The following is a 14,210-nucleotide window of genomic DNA, read 5'->3' as shown; positions in this document are numbered from 1 at the left end:
ATATTATCCCGCTTAGCGGGAATACTAGCGGTTTTTAATCTTCAAAGTTTCTGAAATGAAATTCATATTAGCATTAAAAGCAGCCTTCATAATAATATTTAATTCGTTCAGTGTGTGTTTTGTGAAATAATGGATGTGTTAATGTAGTGATAATTACATATTATATGTTACCGTTAAAACTCGAAATCCGTCAAAACTAGTAAAAACTAGTTTAAGCAGTATAGATAAATGGAAAGCGAGTTTTCGTAAGATACAGAATCAATGACAGGTTAGGTTTGGTTTCTGTAGGTTTTTGTTTGCTAAATCCTAAAAAAATAAAAAGTAATAAATAAAATTAAAAAAAAAATAAAATAAAAAAACCTAAACAAATCAAACCTAACATGTCATTGATTCTAGATCTTACGAAAATACGCTTTCTATCTATCCCTCTACATTTTAAAACTACTTTTTACTAGTTGAAACTGGTTTTATCGGATTTTAAAGGTAACATATTATATAGTGCAATAAGAACTGAAATATGTTGTGGCTGTGAAAAAAAGTGTTCAAAACTGCTTAATAGCGCCACATTGGAATGATAAAGGTGTGCAAAATTCGTTACACTGGGGAGCGAATGTCGTTATTTGCGGGTGGATGGTCTATTTTGACCATTATTATTATTATTATTATTATTATTATTATTATTATTATTATTGTAAAACTGAATAATAATTATACATTAAAATCCAGAGATATTTGTTAGAAAAACGCGGGTTTTCGACAGCTATCTAGCGGGATTATATGAGCAATTGTTGGCAACACTGTACGGCGCGACATCACATTCTTAGTCATAACATGGCCAACATTGAACAAGTTTATATAGGGACATCATTTTAGTTTTACTAACATTTTTAATATTAACTTGCCTATACCTCTGGATCAACGCCGTTTGCTAACCCCCTTCCACGACTGGAGTTCGATGATACCGGCGTAATATACAAACAAATCACTTTACTAGGTATAGGAGGGAAGAAAAGTAGTTCATCCATTTACGTAAACTAGGAAATATCGCGATTTTGAGTTTGATCATTTTCATTAGGTTTTTGTTTAATCAAAATACAGTACAGTATTAAAAATGAGTGTTTTTACTCACGAACTGAGCTGTCCATGTGACGTATTCATTATGCACTGTATATTATACTGTCTACAGCACATTAGCGTACAATATAGAGAATGAAGTTAAATTGAAAAATAATCATAATATGGATATTTAAACACATTTTTGAATATGGTGGCCGTTCATTTCGATACAGGCTTTAGTTCTAATCTGGATATTATCGCACTATAGACTATTGTACCTAATCCCAATTACTAATTTCGTCCTTCGTACTAGTAACTCATGTTGAAATAATTCTGTACCTACTCTATAAAAGAGTACCTTACGTACTGTAAATTCAATCTTCACTTCTACCCGACCCGCACAGATAAAATTACTGAGACATACTATCTACTGTCCGTCCAAGTGGTTATGTCGTAGGGTCGTAAAAGGGAGGAAATCACGTGACAGTTAATTACTTAACAAGGCCCTTTTATTTAAGTTATTTTAAACAGTTGTATAATATTACGTAGACGTCCAATTCCTAACAGAAATTAATGTTCTCAGAAAAGAGCTAAGACAGCCCAGCCACTAGCTGACGAATAAAAGCTGGTGGGAGAAACCGGGATACGACGTAGGCAAATGGACGACAGTACCTGTGCGAAAATGATTCAATATTGAAAGCTCATTCGTCACTGGAAAACGGGAACATATTTTTGGAACGTACTGTTTACTATGACCGTAAAGCTACTACGACTGTATATGCAGTCTTGGTTCTGTGTAGAGGACGGTTAAACTTCATTAGTAGAAGGGGTGGGAGTGAAGTACATTCAAAAACTCAGGTACAATAAAAATTGAAGTAAAAATAAAATGATGTCCCTGTATATAAATGCACGTTTAACATGAGTTTACTATAGCAATTCCTTTGTTTTTTACAACTTTTAACATGTATTTATATTAGACGATTGTCAAGATGGTCATGGGTTTACTACAGCAATTCCTTTGTTTTTTTACAACTTTTAACATGTATTTATATTAGACGTTTGTCAAGATGGTCATGGGTTTACTACAGCAATTCCTTTGTTTTTTTACAACTTTTAACATGTATGTATTTATATTAGCCGATTGTCAAGATGGCCATGACTAGACCATGATAACCACGTGACTCCGATTCGTGCCAAAGCCTGTCTTTCTCGTTAGCCACGTGTATACCCGACCAATGGCATTCTCTCATGAGTACAAGCCAGCCAACATAAACACAGGTTAACCAGCTTCGAAATTTAAGGCACGGAATATTTAAGAATTCAATTCACGTTGTAATCTGGTCACATATACACGTAGCATAATATATTATATAAAGTGATTCTACTGAATTTCTGGGTTAGTTACAAGCAATGAATGAACAAGAAATTTTGTCACGGCCTCCTTGCTACAAAATAAATGACGACCAAATAGCTTTTCGATGACAACAGAATGAATCTAGCAGACTGTGATTGGAAACGAGAACGGCAAAGTTAAAACTTGGCCACCAATTATTAATAATTCTTGATTGACGAAATGGAGAAATGGTGACGGAATGATATAGAAGCCTAATATGGGGAAAAACGGGAGAACGCCGAGAAAAACCCCAACTGCGACCTTGTCCGCCACAAGTGTTACTAGGGCCGGGAATCGAACACGGACTGCCTGCGTGACAGGCCGGAGGTCTGACCACCGCAGGGGAATAAAGACGGTTAGTTATTGGAAGATTATGCTTTTAATGTATTATTGCTGTCCAGGCGAGGAGTACTGTTTGTTTTCGTTCTTATTATGTATGGGAGGCGGCGGAAAGAAAACAAAAAGAGAATACTCTATGTCTATGGCGTACATGCATCCTTCATCCAATTATGATATGGAAATATCGACCTGATTGGCAATTATAACGCGTTTACATACGTAACATGGTTTTATGCAAATTAACAGTGAAGTGTGTTTACGCATAATACTACGCACTTCTAACTTGTGTGCCTCTCATAATATGTATAATCAATTACCAGTCTTGCCTTACACATATCAACCTCATCTTATCAGATAACATTATAGTTTATTTCTATTTGTATGCATTACCACAAGCATTTATTTGGTGAATAAATTGATCTCGTGTCTTGCAGTTTCTCGAGGTTGCCGGACAGCAAAATGAGCTTCGAACCTGTTGGCTAATAATTGTATCACATCCAATTACGCCGTACTACTAAAGGAGCTATTCCATCTCAAATCGACCGAAATATAGAGAAAGTTGACCTTACAATTTCTAAATACAATGAAACTTTTTTTGTACGTAGACAACTGTGATACAATGCTTTGTGCAAAGTTTGAGGCATCAGAACTTCATAGTGTTTAAATTAAAAATATTTTAATTTATCGTATTTTCATAAAATTAGCAACTTTAAACTGTTATAACTCCGAAACCCTTTCACCCAATGATCAAAATCATGGTTTATTTTGACGCTGAGAAATTAAAGTTTATATTGACATATAAACAGATTTTCTTACTTTTTATGGAAATGGAGAAATTTAGATTTTTCCTCATTAAGACGCCTTTGCTTAGGAAAAAATATTTTAAAAATATATAGTTACATTCCGCATTGAAAGTACAAATAAACACATATTTTTTTACTGGTGCGCCGTTGATAAGAAAGTATTGAAAATATCAAATAAAGAAAATAAATAGTACGCGCGTGAACTAACCAGCTGACTGTGAGGCGGGAGCTAGCCGAGACAAGCAAGGCCAGGAGACAAACACGTGACGTTTTCTCTAGTAGCGCATAGCTGGGCTAGCTTTATCACAAGTTTTCATAAACACAGGAGTAAAATGACGCCCAACGCTCGCTTATCTTCAGCTCTCGGTCGTGCGTGCGGTACTGCGCCGTTCAAATCCAGGCGTGTGAAAATAATTTATTTAATACCCTCGAAACTTATTGCCATACCACTAAGCAAACAATGCCGAATCCCTCTTAATAATGCAAGGTTTTTTCTCAATATTTTTTTACATTTTTGCAAATAAGCAAAAAGCCTAAAAGTAAGTAAAATCATATTATCTGTCTCTCTGTGTAAAATAAAAATAAGGATTACTTCTCATCATAACCTACCAAATGTCAGCTTCAAAATGAGCTCCCGTTCAATGTTCTGCTGTAAATGGTTCCAGAGTTCTGAGCGCTGAAAGAGCTTATTTTTATAAAATACGCTAAATTTGTCGCTCAATAATACGAAAACCGTTTGACTTTCGATAGTATATTTTTGAAAATGCACTCTCCTCAGCACCTTGTATAAATAGGGAAAAAATTTGAGTATAAAAAAATGCGAGGTTTTTTACTGATCGATTTCATATGGAATAGCCCGTACGCAGAAACGTTGTAAAACGGGTCGCTTTTCATCGTGACAGACATTTAAACTTAATTTTAAAACAAAAAACTGTGTGCAAATGTCACATACGTAACCATGGAATGGCTCTTACGTTATATACACCATACATAAAAACATTAAATTGGCAATGATAGCTCTGCTTATGTATTTACTGTAAATGACAACCGTTTTTTCCTCGTGGACTCATTAATTCATGATACTTTAGCGTTTTATCTAGTCAAGTACGTATTTTCTTTATTACAGTATCCTACCGACAATATTCGTTATTAATTAATTGTACTCGGGCACGATTCCCTCAAGTATCCGAGCCACAGCATAAACATAGTAAGCCTAATTGCATTCGACCCTGTTTACTATATACTAGACGCTATGTCGCGACAATTAGCCTTGCAATCGTCTCGAGCCCTTCTAGGGTCAGCTTTCAGAAGCTTCAGTGCATAAAATTTTCCATTCTGTTTCTTCTCTTACTGGACATCATGTGCTCCAAACGGACGGACCCTTCACACCAGGAATCCTTCCGGAAGAGCACGGAATTCTATTCACCCGAACAAGGGGATGTAAAGGAGAACCCCAAAATAGGCGAGTCAGCATATGGTCACTAACACAAACTGCTGCATAGCAGGATATATCTTCACACACAGACCAATGATATAACAAAATATTAGACAAGAATATACAATATGTTAATAAAATTACAAAATAAAGGTACACCAGCGTATAGATAATTAAGTATGGACACTTCGCGTCGGTACCTTTGATGTAGCCGGACTGATTTCAATGACCTTCAAGCCAGCTAGAGCGTGAGATTCTGCTTTCTCCCTAGAGTTGGCGCTGACATCACACCAGCTAGCAGTCGACACAGCGGAAATATAACGCATATAATTAATGCATCTAGGTACATTATGTACTCAAATAAAATAAATTGGATCCATAAAATAATAAATCCGTCATTAACTGTAATGTTTAGACTCTAGAGTTCCTTTGTAATGAGAGTTGAGACGTTGATCTCAACAACAATTAAAATATGTAATGATTTGATAGCAGTGAAAATGGAAAAAACAAAACTCCTATGAGAAGTAAAACCATATACCTATATTATACAATATACAAATATTAAACGAATTTGATACATAATTTTTAATGTATTATATTATTTTATAATATAATTTATTATATCTGAAATATTAAAAAAATATTATTACAACTAGTTTGTCACTGAGACATAAGGAAAAGCTGTTAACTTGAATTTATTTGAAGCAGAGCGTTACTGGATTATGCAATAAGGTAGGCGATGTTTGGATCCTGTGTCCCAACTCTATACTCAATTATTATCTTAGCGTATGCTCGATTACACTAACCTCTAGCGTTTGAAAGTGGAACTAAACGCCGGCGCACAGAGAAACAAAACACAGGAAAATTCGCTCAGTGTCCATTCTTTATAATCCCTATTCGCTGGGTACACTCCATAGGTCCGAATACAGACGATATTTGTGCTGGACGGAAAAAAAAAAATGGTGGGAAGATTTTTTCGGTGTAACTGAATATCTTAGTCATTGCAGTTTCCATTAATTCACGAACGTCCTTATTGCCGATGCTGGTCCACCGCTGAGAAGTAACGGTTAGTATGCCTGACCGTGGAACGAGGGGGCCCAGGTTCAAATCCTGATTGGGACAAGTAACGTGATTGAGGTTTTCCTTAACCCATTAAAAGCAAATGTTGGGTAACTTTCAGAGTTGGACTCTAGACTCATTCCGCTGGCATTATCACCTTTAGCTCATGCAGACGCTAGATAACTATACTTACTTGCAAATGGCTTTTAAGGAACCCGCAGGTTCACTGCCGCCCTCACATAAGCCCGCCATCGGTCCCTATCCTGTGCAAGATTAATCCACTCTCTATCATAATATCCCACCTCCCTCAAATCCATTTTAATATTATCCTCCCATCTACGTCTCGGCCTCCCCAAAGGTCTATTTCCCTCCGATCTCCCAACTAACACTCTAAATGCATTTCTGGATTCGTCAAAACGTGCTACATGCCCTGCCGATCTCAAACGTCTGGATTTAATGTTCCTAATTATGTCAGATGAAGAATACAATGCGTGCAGTTCTGTGTTGTGTAACTTTCTCCATTCTCCTGTAACTTCATCCCTTTCAGCCCAAATTTTTTCCTAACAACCTTATTCTCAAACACCCTTAATCGCTAGATAAAACATAGCAGTTGAAAAAGCGTCGTAATTCATTCATATCATTTAATGTTCCGCCGAAGGGCAGGTCTTTCACTACAAACCCATATTTCTCCAATCTTTCCTATTTTCTGCCTTCCTCTTTGTCTTCTCATATGCTCCATATATCTTAATGTCGTCTATCATCCGATATCTTCTTCTGCCCCGAACTCTTCTCCCGTTCACCATTCCTTCCAGTGCAACCTTCTGTAGGCAGTTTCTTCTCAATCAGTGACCCGAACCAATTCATTTTCCTCTTCCTGATCGGTTTCAGCATCATTCTTTCTTCACCCACTCTTTCCAACACAGCTTCATTTCTTATTCTCTCTGTCCACTTTACACGTTCCATTCTTCTCCATATCCACATTTCAAATCTTCTATTCGCTTCTCTTCACTTCGTCGTAATGTCCATGTCTTTGCCCCATACAATGCCCATACAACGACGTAAAATAACCAATTAAAAAATACTGACGCTGAAATCAAAAGAAAACCACGGCATCGTACTTTCCCAGAAACCTCACTCCATTGGATTCCAACAAAGAAGGTTCGAATGAGCTAGTATCCGTAAAAAAAACCCTAGTGTGTAGTTTATAAGACACCTAGTTGCTGGTCACTAGTGTGTAGTATGGATTGAGCTTTGAGACAGCCTCGGTATCATAGATAGAACAATGCCAACAACAAACTGTCTCTGTACAATATCGATGAATACTGACCTAGCGAAGATATTAAAAATATACTGCTACGAGCTATGGCTACATCTACGCCAGTATTTTATCGTCTTCTAGTTTGTAACGTCTACCTTGCGGGAAGAATATAGTCGGCACCAGCACCATATAACCATGTCGAAGTGCACATTACACCGTAAAATTCAGCGAGTGTGTGCATTCAAGAGTCTCACAGCATAGGACAAATAACCCTGCTTCCGGTCTTGGCGGACATAATCTTGTAGCTACACACAACAAAGAAGTAACAAGGAACAGTGTCGAGGTCATGTTATTGTTGAAGAAAAATCTGGATTCCATTTTCATTATACGTATGACGTACAGGGTTGCCAGATTGAGTGGTTTATCGAAATTTAGGTTACATAAGAGGGGTAATCGGCGAGTAACATAGGCGGATTTTAAGAGTGGTTTTATGTACGGTATATCTGTCTATTTGTGTACAGAGATTTCAAGAGTGGTTTTGTGTACGGTATATCTGTCTATTTGTGTACAGAGATTTCAAGAGAGTTTTTGTGTACGGTATGTCTGTTTATTTGTGTACAGAGATTTCAAGAGTGTTTTGTGTACGGTATGTCTGTTTATTTGTGTACAGAGATTTCAAGAGAGTTTTTGTGTACGGTATGTCTGTTTATTTATGTACAGAGATTTCAAGAGAGTTTTTGTGTACGGTATATCTGTCTATTTGTGTACAGAGATTTCAAGAGAGTGTTTGTGTACGGTATGTCTGTTTATTTGTGTATAGAGATTTCAAGAGTGGTTTTATGTACGGTATGTCTGTTTACTTGTTACAGCTATTTCAAGAGAGGTTTTGTGTACCGTATGTCTGTTTGTGTAACTAGATGAATATTATTCCTAGTGTCGGGTCAAATTATCCTGGAATGATGCATATTAGATATAATTATTTTAGCAAGAACAATGGCTCTTCATTTGAAATAAAAACACATAATGGTGACCCATTTCAAATATCATAAATTTGTTAAGTGAATTTTTTGTATTACACAGACAATTGAACGAGTGAAGGTACAGTTTGGTGTATCTTTGAGAAATGTATTGCAAGTTTTAAATCAAGATGGATAATTTGTTAAAAAAAATGGTGGCCTGTATAGGCTATTTTAGAAAAGTATAGGCAGGTCTACAATAATATTTCAGTAGTTCACGGTGGTTCGCGGAATTTTAAAAATTCTTTAGAGTAAGTAGTTATTTATTACTTTTAAAAAATTGAGACTCACGGATATATAGATACGATGAATAAAAAAAGGAAAGAAATTACATCAAAACGAAGAGATTAGTTTTATCTTATGATATGAACATTACTTTTTTATTCATGGGAACAGAACATTCTTTAACAGATTGACTGCATCAGGAATATGATGAAGGCGGTGGTTGTGATGGTAAAGACAAATACAGTATATGAAAGAAAGAAAGAGCCAGACAGTCGCAGGTAAGAAGAAACACAAACACAGACGAATGAAAAATTATTGTTCTTTGCCATATACCGCAGATCCCTCCGTCACCCTCCCACCATCACTCACTTTCCCCCTTTTTTCTCTTTCTGTTTCACTCTCCAGCTCTCCTTTTCGGTTTTCATTCCAGGTTCATTTCCGTGTTTCCCTAACTACACAGACTCGTAGCACAAGATCGCCGGGTACTCATGTGATAAACTGATGATTCTAAACCAAAATTAGATGTAAGATTTAAAAACTGCGATACTCTTTAGTTATGCGATGAGCACATTGTAATATCAGCGATTAGACATCATGAAACAAATAAACGACAAGGAACCCACGAGAGGTTCGCCGAAGTGGCTCTGAGGTAGCGTACGCCCTACCCAAGCGGCCTGTGGTTCGATTCCCGGCGTAGGCAATGGAAGAAAATTTATTTTCCGCTCACGGAACTGAATGGTTGTCCATAATGTCCTGTGATGTCTCTGCAGTGGCCTTGCGTTTTACCAATCCACATCTAGAGAGACCTACAATACCCTCTCTCCCCTACATGGCAGTGGTCTATAAGTCCGTACTACAGGGAAGATAAAATGGATAAAAGAAAGAACCCATGAGATATTAAGAGCTACTTTGCTCCCAGGAATCGAACTCTGAGAGTTGAATTTGCAGTCTTTTAATGGTACCCATGAGTGAATTTTGAAGGAAATCTCTCAAAAATCACTATTTTGTTTTTCAGCACAAAATACTACATAGCTCCCACTATTAAAAAATAAAGTAGCATCCCCCATTTTCAAAATCCCGTGGTGCTTTAAATTCCAGCTGCGACAAGCTCAGTTTTGCACTGTACTAAGCAATTCGGATTTACTTGCATTTTCATTGATTTCTGCTTCAATATACCGCGCTACTTTGATTGTTAGATGTTCCCATAAGTTGACTGGTGAACCAGGAGAATTATAATACAAGTAACTTAATGTATTCAAATCTTTCCTTGCTATTTCTTCACACTTTCAATTTTTAGCATTTTCATTCCTATAAATTGCTCCTTGCGAAGATGATTTTGTGATAGTTTAAACTTGGTATTTAAGTTCACAGATAAGTAGTGAATAAAAATAGCTCTGAGTTTTATAGTGAATACAATTTCAATACATATATTTTTTTTTTCTGTTTCTTAATTTTTTTAAGAAAAAATATACGATATTAAAAAAATTCTAGAGGCTTATCTAATGAATTTACATTGAAACCCAGCGTTATTTAAAGAAGTACTGTATTTGTTTCGTGAGCCTATTCACAAATTATGAGACCGAAAAAAATAAAATTGTTACGCAAGGGACTTTTTGAGTTACTTGCCCCCAAAAATGTAAACTTCTCCATACTTTTGTGAACCATGAAAGCTACAAGGACAAATTTTTGCTAGTCCTTTAGTTACATTAGTATACACTTATGGTACAAATTCGAAAAATCTAGCTTTTACAGTTTAGAATTTCGTAATTTCACTCATGGGTACTCTTAAACAGTATCAACTGAGTCACAGAGAACGATTTATTCTATTTTGCTATGCTATAAATTGTAAAGCAATTCTGGAACAAAATAGATCCATAAAAAGTGTCGTTAACCATACTGTATTATGACAGTCAAGTCATTTTACTGTTGGTCCTGTTAAATTATATGCTACTTTGCCGTTGATTACACATTGTTTTGAGTCGCATATCGTATTTTATATTCTTTGGACAATTCACGATATCGAAATACATACATACAGTTACAGCGCTGAACATAAATCATGACCTTCAATTAATATCGTACATACTGTGAGGAGAATGCAAATGGTGTATAAGAATTTAATGGCTTGGATCTTAAGTTTTAAGAGAGTCAACAGATTTTAGAAACTCGCTGAACGAAAAAATTATTTTATTTGTGTTGCAGTTCTCTTCTGCATTGGTACGCTAAGAATGCGGAAAATCGTAACTAACCAATGAACCGGCAACAATCTAAGTCGGTATACCTGGATTACAACACAACATTCAGTACCGGTATTAGTACACTTTTTGAGAAACTTCATCATCATCATCATCGTCGTCAAATTTAGAATTATTTGGCCTGTTCCGACATCTTGTAGTTTATCGTGAGATAAATACGGTTCGTAGCCCAAATCTTCACTGTTATTTAAGATTATTCCACTTTCATCTTCATTATGACCATTATCATCGTTAACAATGTGAAATGACTGGCCCTTTCGATCCTTTTCGTCTTCACTCTTACGATTACAAACAAACATCAACAAGACCATCGCTTTAAACAGCACAGAACATAATCATAGGCCTAATTTGAGTGTGACGTAGAACGTATGCCAGCAACAAATTGCATTTATAGAATTAAAGTCGTCATGTAGAAGAATCTTACGAATCAGGAGATGGCGGAATAAAAATGTAGTCGAGTTGGAAGAAACCACAAACTTTACAGCCTAATGCACTTACATAGTGTTATTTGTTTATATATAAATTTAATTCTGTTTATTAGCGAATTAGGTTGAAATCACACTAACAATAAGAAATAAACTGAAATGGAAAGCGGTATAGTCTATTGGAGCGATCGTACGGTTAATCCAATTAATGTCATTTTTGTGAACAACAGTTAAGGTACATGGAATTATATGGATCGCACGAGGAGACTAGGAGGAAGGTGAAAGATTGGAAAATGCTGGGTGTGCGGTGAAAGACCTCCCTCCCATTGGGCAGAAAACTATGAATGAAGTATAAATATCCTACTTATAAATATTTGAGCACATAATTATGTTGTACTTTTTAGGGCAACGCACATAAACAAACTCTCTTCCCTAGTTTATTCAAAGCAAACTGTCTTTCATTCGTGGTACTTTTGTATGCACTGGGAGGTACAACACGTTACGTTGTTAATTGAACAGGAATCTAATGCATGCTATTGCGTCTCATTCACGAGCAATGGGCCATTATCTTCCGGTAGCATACCCGTCCTTGAACTTATACTTCACTGAAGTTAACACTTCGACACACGATTATTTATATATATAGATGATACATCGATGTTAATTTTGTAAAACCTATTATCTATTAAATTAAGTCATATACAGCTTAATTTATTGGATATATTTTCATATTCATTAATACCGCTTTAAAAACAAATAATCAGAAAATCGTATATACCTGAACGCAAAATTTAATATCTAGGCCTACTGTATATTGTTAAAAATCACTTTCTATAGGAGGGTTTAATCCATTACCCTGAAAAAACCTATAAACTCAATGTAATGTTCTGGTTCTGAACTATAAATACAGTAACATCATAATAGTCGACACCATACACTGATATTAAAACAAATTTAACTACATTATTTAATAATACACATAACTTAAGTAAAAATAAACATGTTATTTTGCTTAATTACAGCGAAAGATCTTTACAAAATGTAATTTCTCACGAAAAACAATTTTTCTGTAATTCTAAACAAGAAAACTTTTCTCTAGAACGAAAACTAACGTTAAGAACATTTCCATAATACTATTAAATGTCGCTTTAATTATTTAATACACATTCCACAAATACACTAGTTTTCAAGGTTTTCAAATAAAATTAATCAAGTTACAAAACTGTAGTCATTTCTCTAGCCTGCAACAGTAACCTATTATAGGCTACTTATAAATGTATAATATTCTTCCCTCTTACGAAACAGTATAACCCACCCCTTTTTTGTCTCGTACTAACGCTCAACGTCTGTCAAATCATTAGGCCTAAATGCTTATCATTGGAAGATATTTACGACACCAATATTTTTATTCGTTTTCAATAATATTATTGATTACTTTACTCAAAAGTTGCTGTGTAACATTAGATAACTACACTTTCCTGCAATGTAATCGATATTTTGGTAATTTTTCAATTTGTTAATAATGTACAAGTCAGCAATAACGCTACCGTCACTTTAATGTTTTAAACAACTATGTATACAAACGTCATTCTATTAATGACACATCTGAAATACAACAATGGAACAAAATTCATATTGTTCTATATATTCGTTACGATTATTGATTAAAACATATGATCACTCTCTTTTAATATTAACGGTGTTACATGTTACGCATTATACGTTCGTCATAAGAGATAAGAATTGCAAATTGATATGCAGCAAAACACGTTCATAAAACCCACTTCCTTTACATAAGATTGCATTTAAAGCTGGTATGTTTTTTTAGCTTACCGGCAATTCGAAGTACAGCTCTATCAGCAGGATCTAGTTGTAAAATGCTAAGAGGTTTATCTTTCGCCCATTCCTTCAGACTTCCATCAAAATCAAACTCCATTGTGAAGAGGAACTTTTCACTTAGTGCAATTTCCGTATTCTGTTAATCATAATTAATGTTTTAGTCTTTTTTCTCACTCTTTCCCACCTCACTTGCGTTTCCTCACATCATCACCGCTACACTGGTAAGTAGTCCCCACTACATCCGCTAGGCGTCGCAGGAGTGGCAATGTCACCGATACAAAAAACAATCTATCAAAAAATATAACGTCCTCATATTTCAAATATCAAAGTATTTTAGTTCAATAACTGACTATTATCACAAGTACATTATTAACACTTCTGCACAACAACATTCGTAACTACACTCGACGACTGTGAATGCCTTCTTGTTGCACAAGCTCTATATAACCACTTACAAATCGATATTTGCTCCCTGTATAATATACACACTGCAAAAATAAATCCTTACGTCACTTCTGGTCGCACATTATATGAGTAAACACTAATTACTACTGTGTAAATATTAAATACATTCCGACGCAGCATAACTAATGTCGGACGCTACTCGCTAGCAGACAACATAAAAGCAGTCGACAAGTCAGCAGGATGTGACGTATCAGGAAAACAATTCTCTCCATTGGCCGAATCGATCGCTAACTGAGCGCGCCACTGCAGTGCTGCCAATAGAGAGATATTAAGCCAACATACTGCTTAATGTTTGAATTCAATAGATACGTAATATTTTTAACAAAATATTACATTTAACATTTATTTCAGTATGAATACACGTATACCTTTAACTATTATAAGATACAAAGTACCATAATAGAAATAACACAATGATACTAGCACCAATTACCAACACATAAACGCTGTTGGTAGACAGTTCATAGAGGACGAACTGCATTCGCCAGCATTGTACGGTACAGCATACCAACGAAAAGAAGTAAAGTTAAGACCGTTATTTAGAAATGATCCTTCTTTTTCGTGGATGCAAGGACGAGCTGAGACCGGCCTAAGGTCAACGCACTGAAGAAGGAATACCTTTGCTAATTAAATTTAAAGCAC

The 14,210-nt window shown here is 35.6% G+C and overlaps 1 protein-coding gene across 2 annotated transcripts in view; it reads right to left on the bottom strand.

Annotated features, from left to right (window-relative positions):
• The window catches only part of LOC138700385 (uncharacterized), a 690,392-nt gene extending 676,666 nt beyond the window's left edge, over window positions 1-13,726 (bottom strand). For both annotated transcript variants that reach the window (XM_069826983.1, XM_069826984.1), the window contains exon 1: window positions 13,098-13,726. In XM_069826983.1, coding sequence (XP_069683084.1) covers window positions 13,098-13,200 — 103 coding nt within the window. In that variant the 5' untranslated portion in view covers window positions 13,201-13,726. The remainder of the gene's footprint in view (window positions 1-13,097) is intronic.
• Window positions 13,727-14,210: the final 484 nt, after the last annotated feature.

Source organism: Periplaneta americana, chromosome 5, assembly GCF_040183065.1.
Source record: "Periplaneta americana isolate PAMFEO1 chromosome 5, P.americana_PAMFEO1_priV1, whole genome shotgun sequence".
In the NCBI taxonomy this organism is placed as follows: domain Eukaryota; kingdom Metazoa; phylum Arthropoda; class Insecta; order Blattodea; family Blattidae; genus Periplaneta; species Periplaneta americana.
This window is presented reverse-complemented; position numbering and strand designations above follow the sequence as displayed.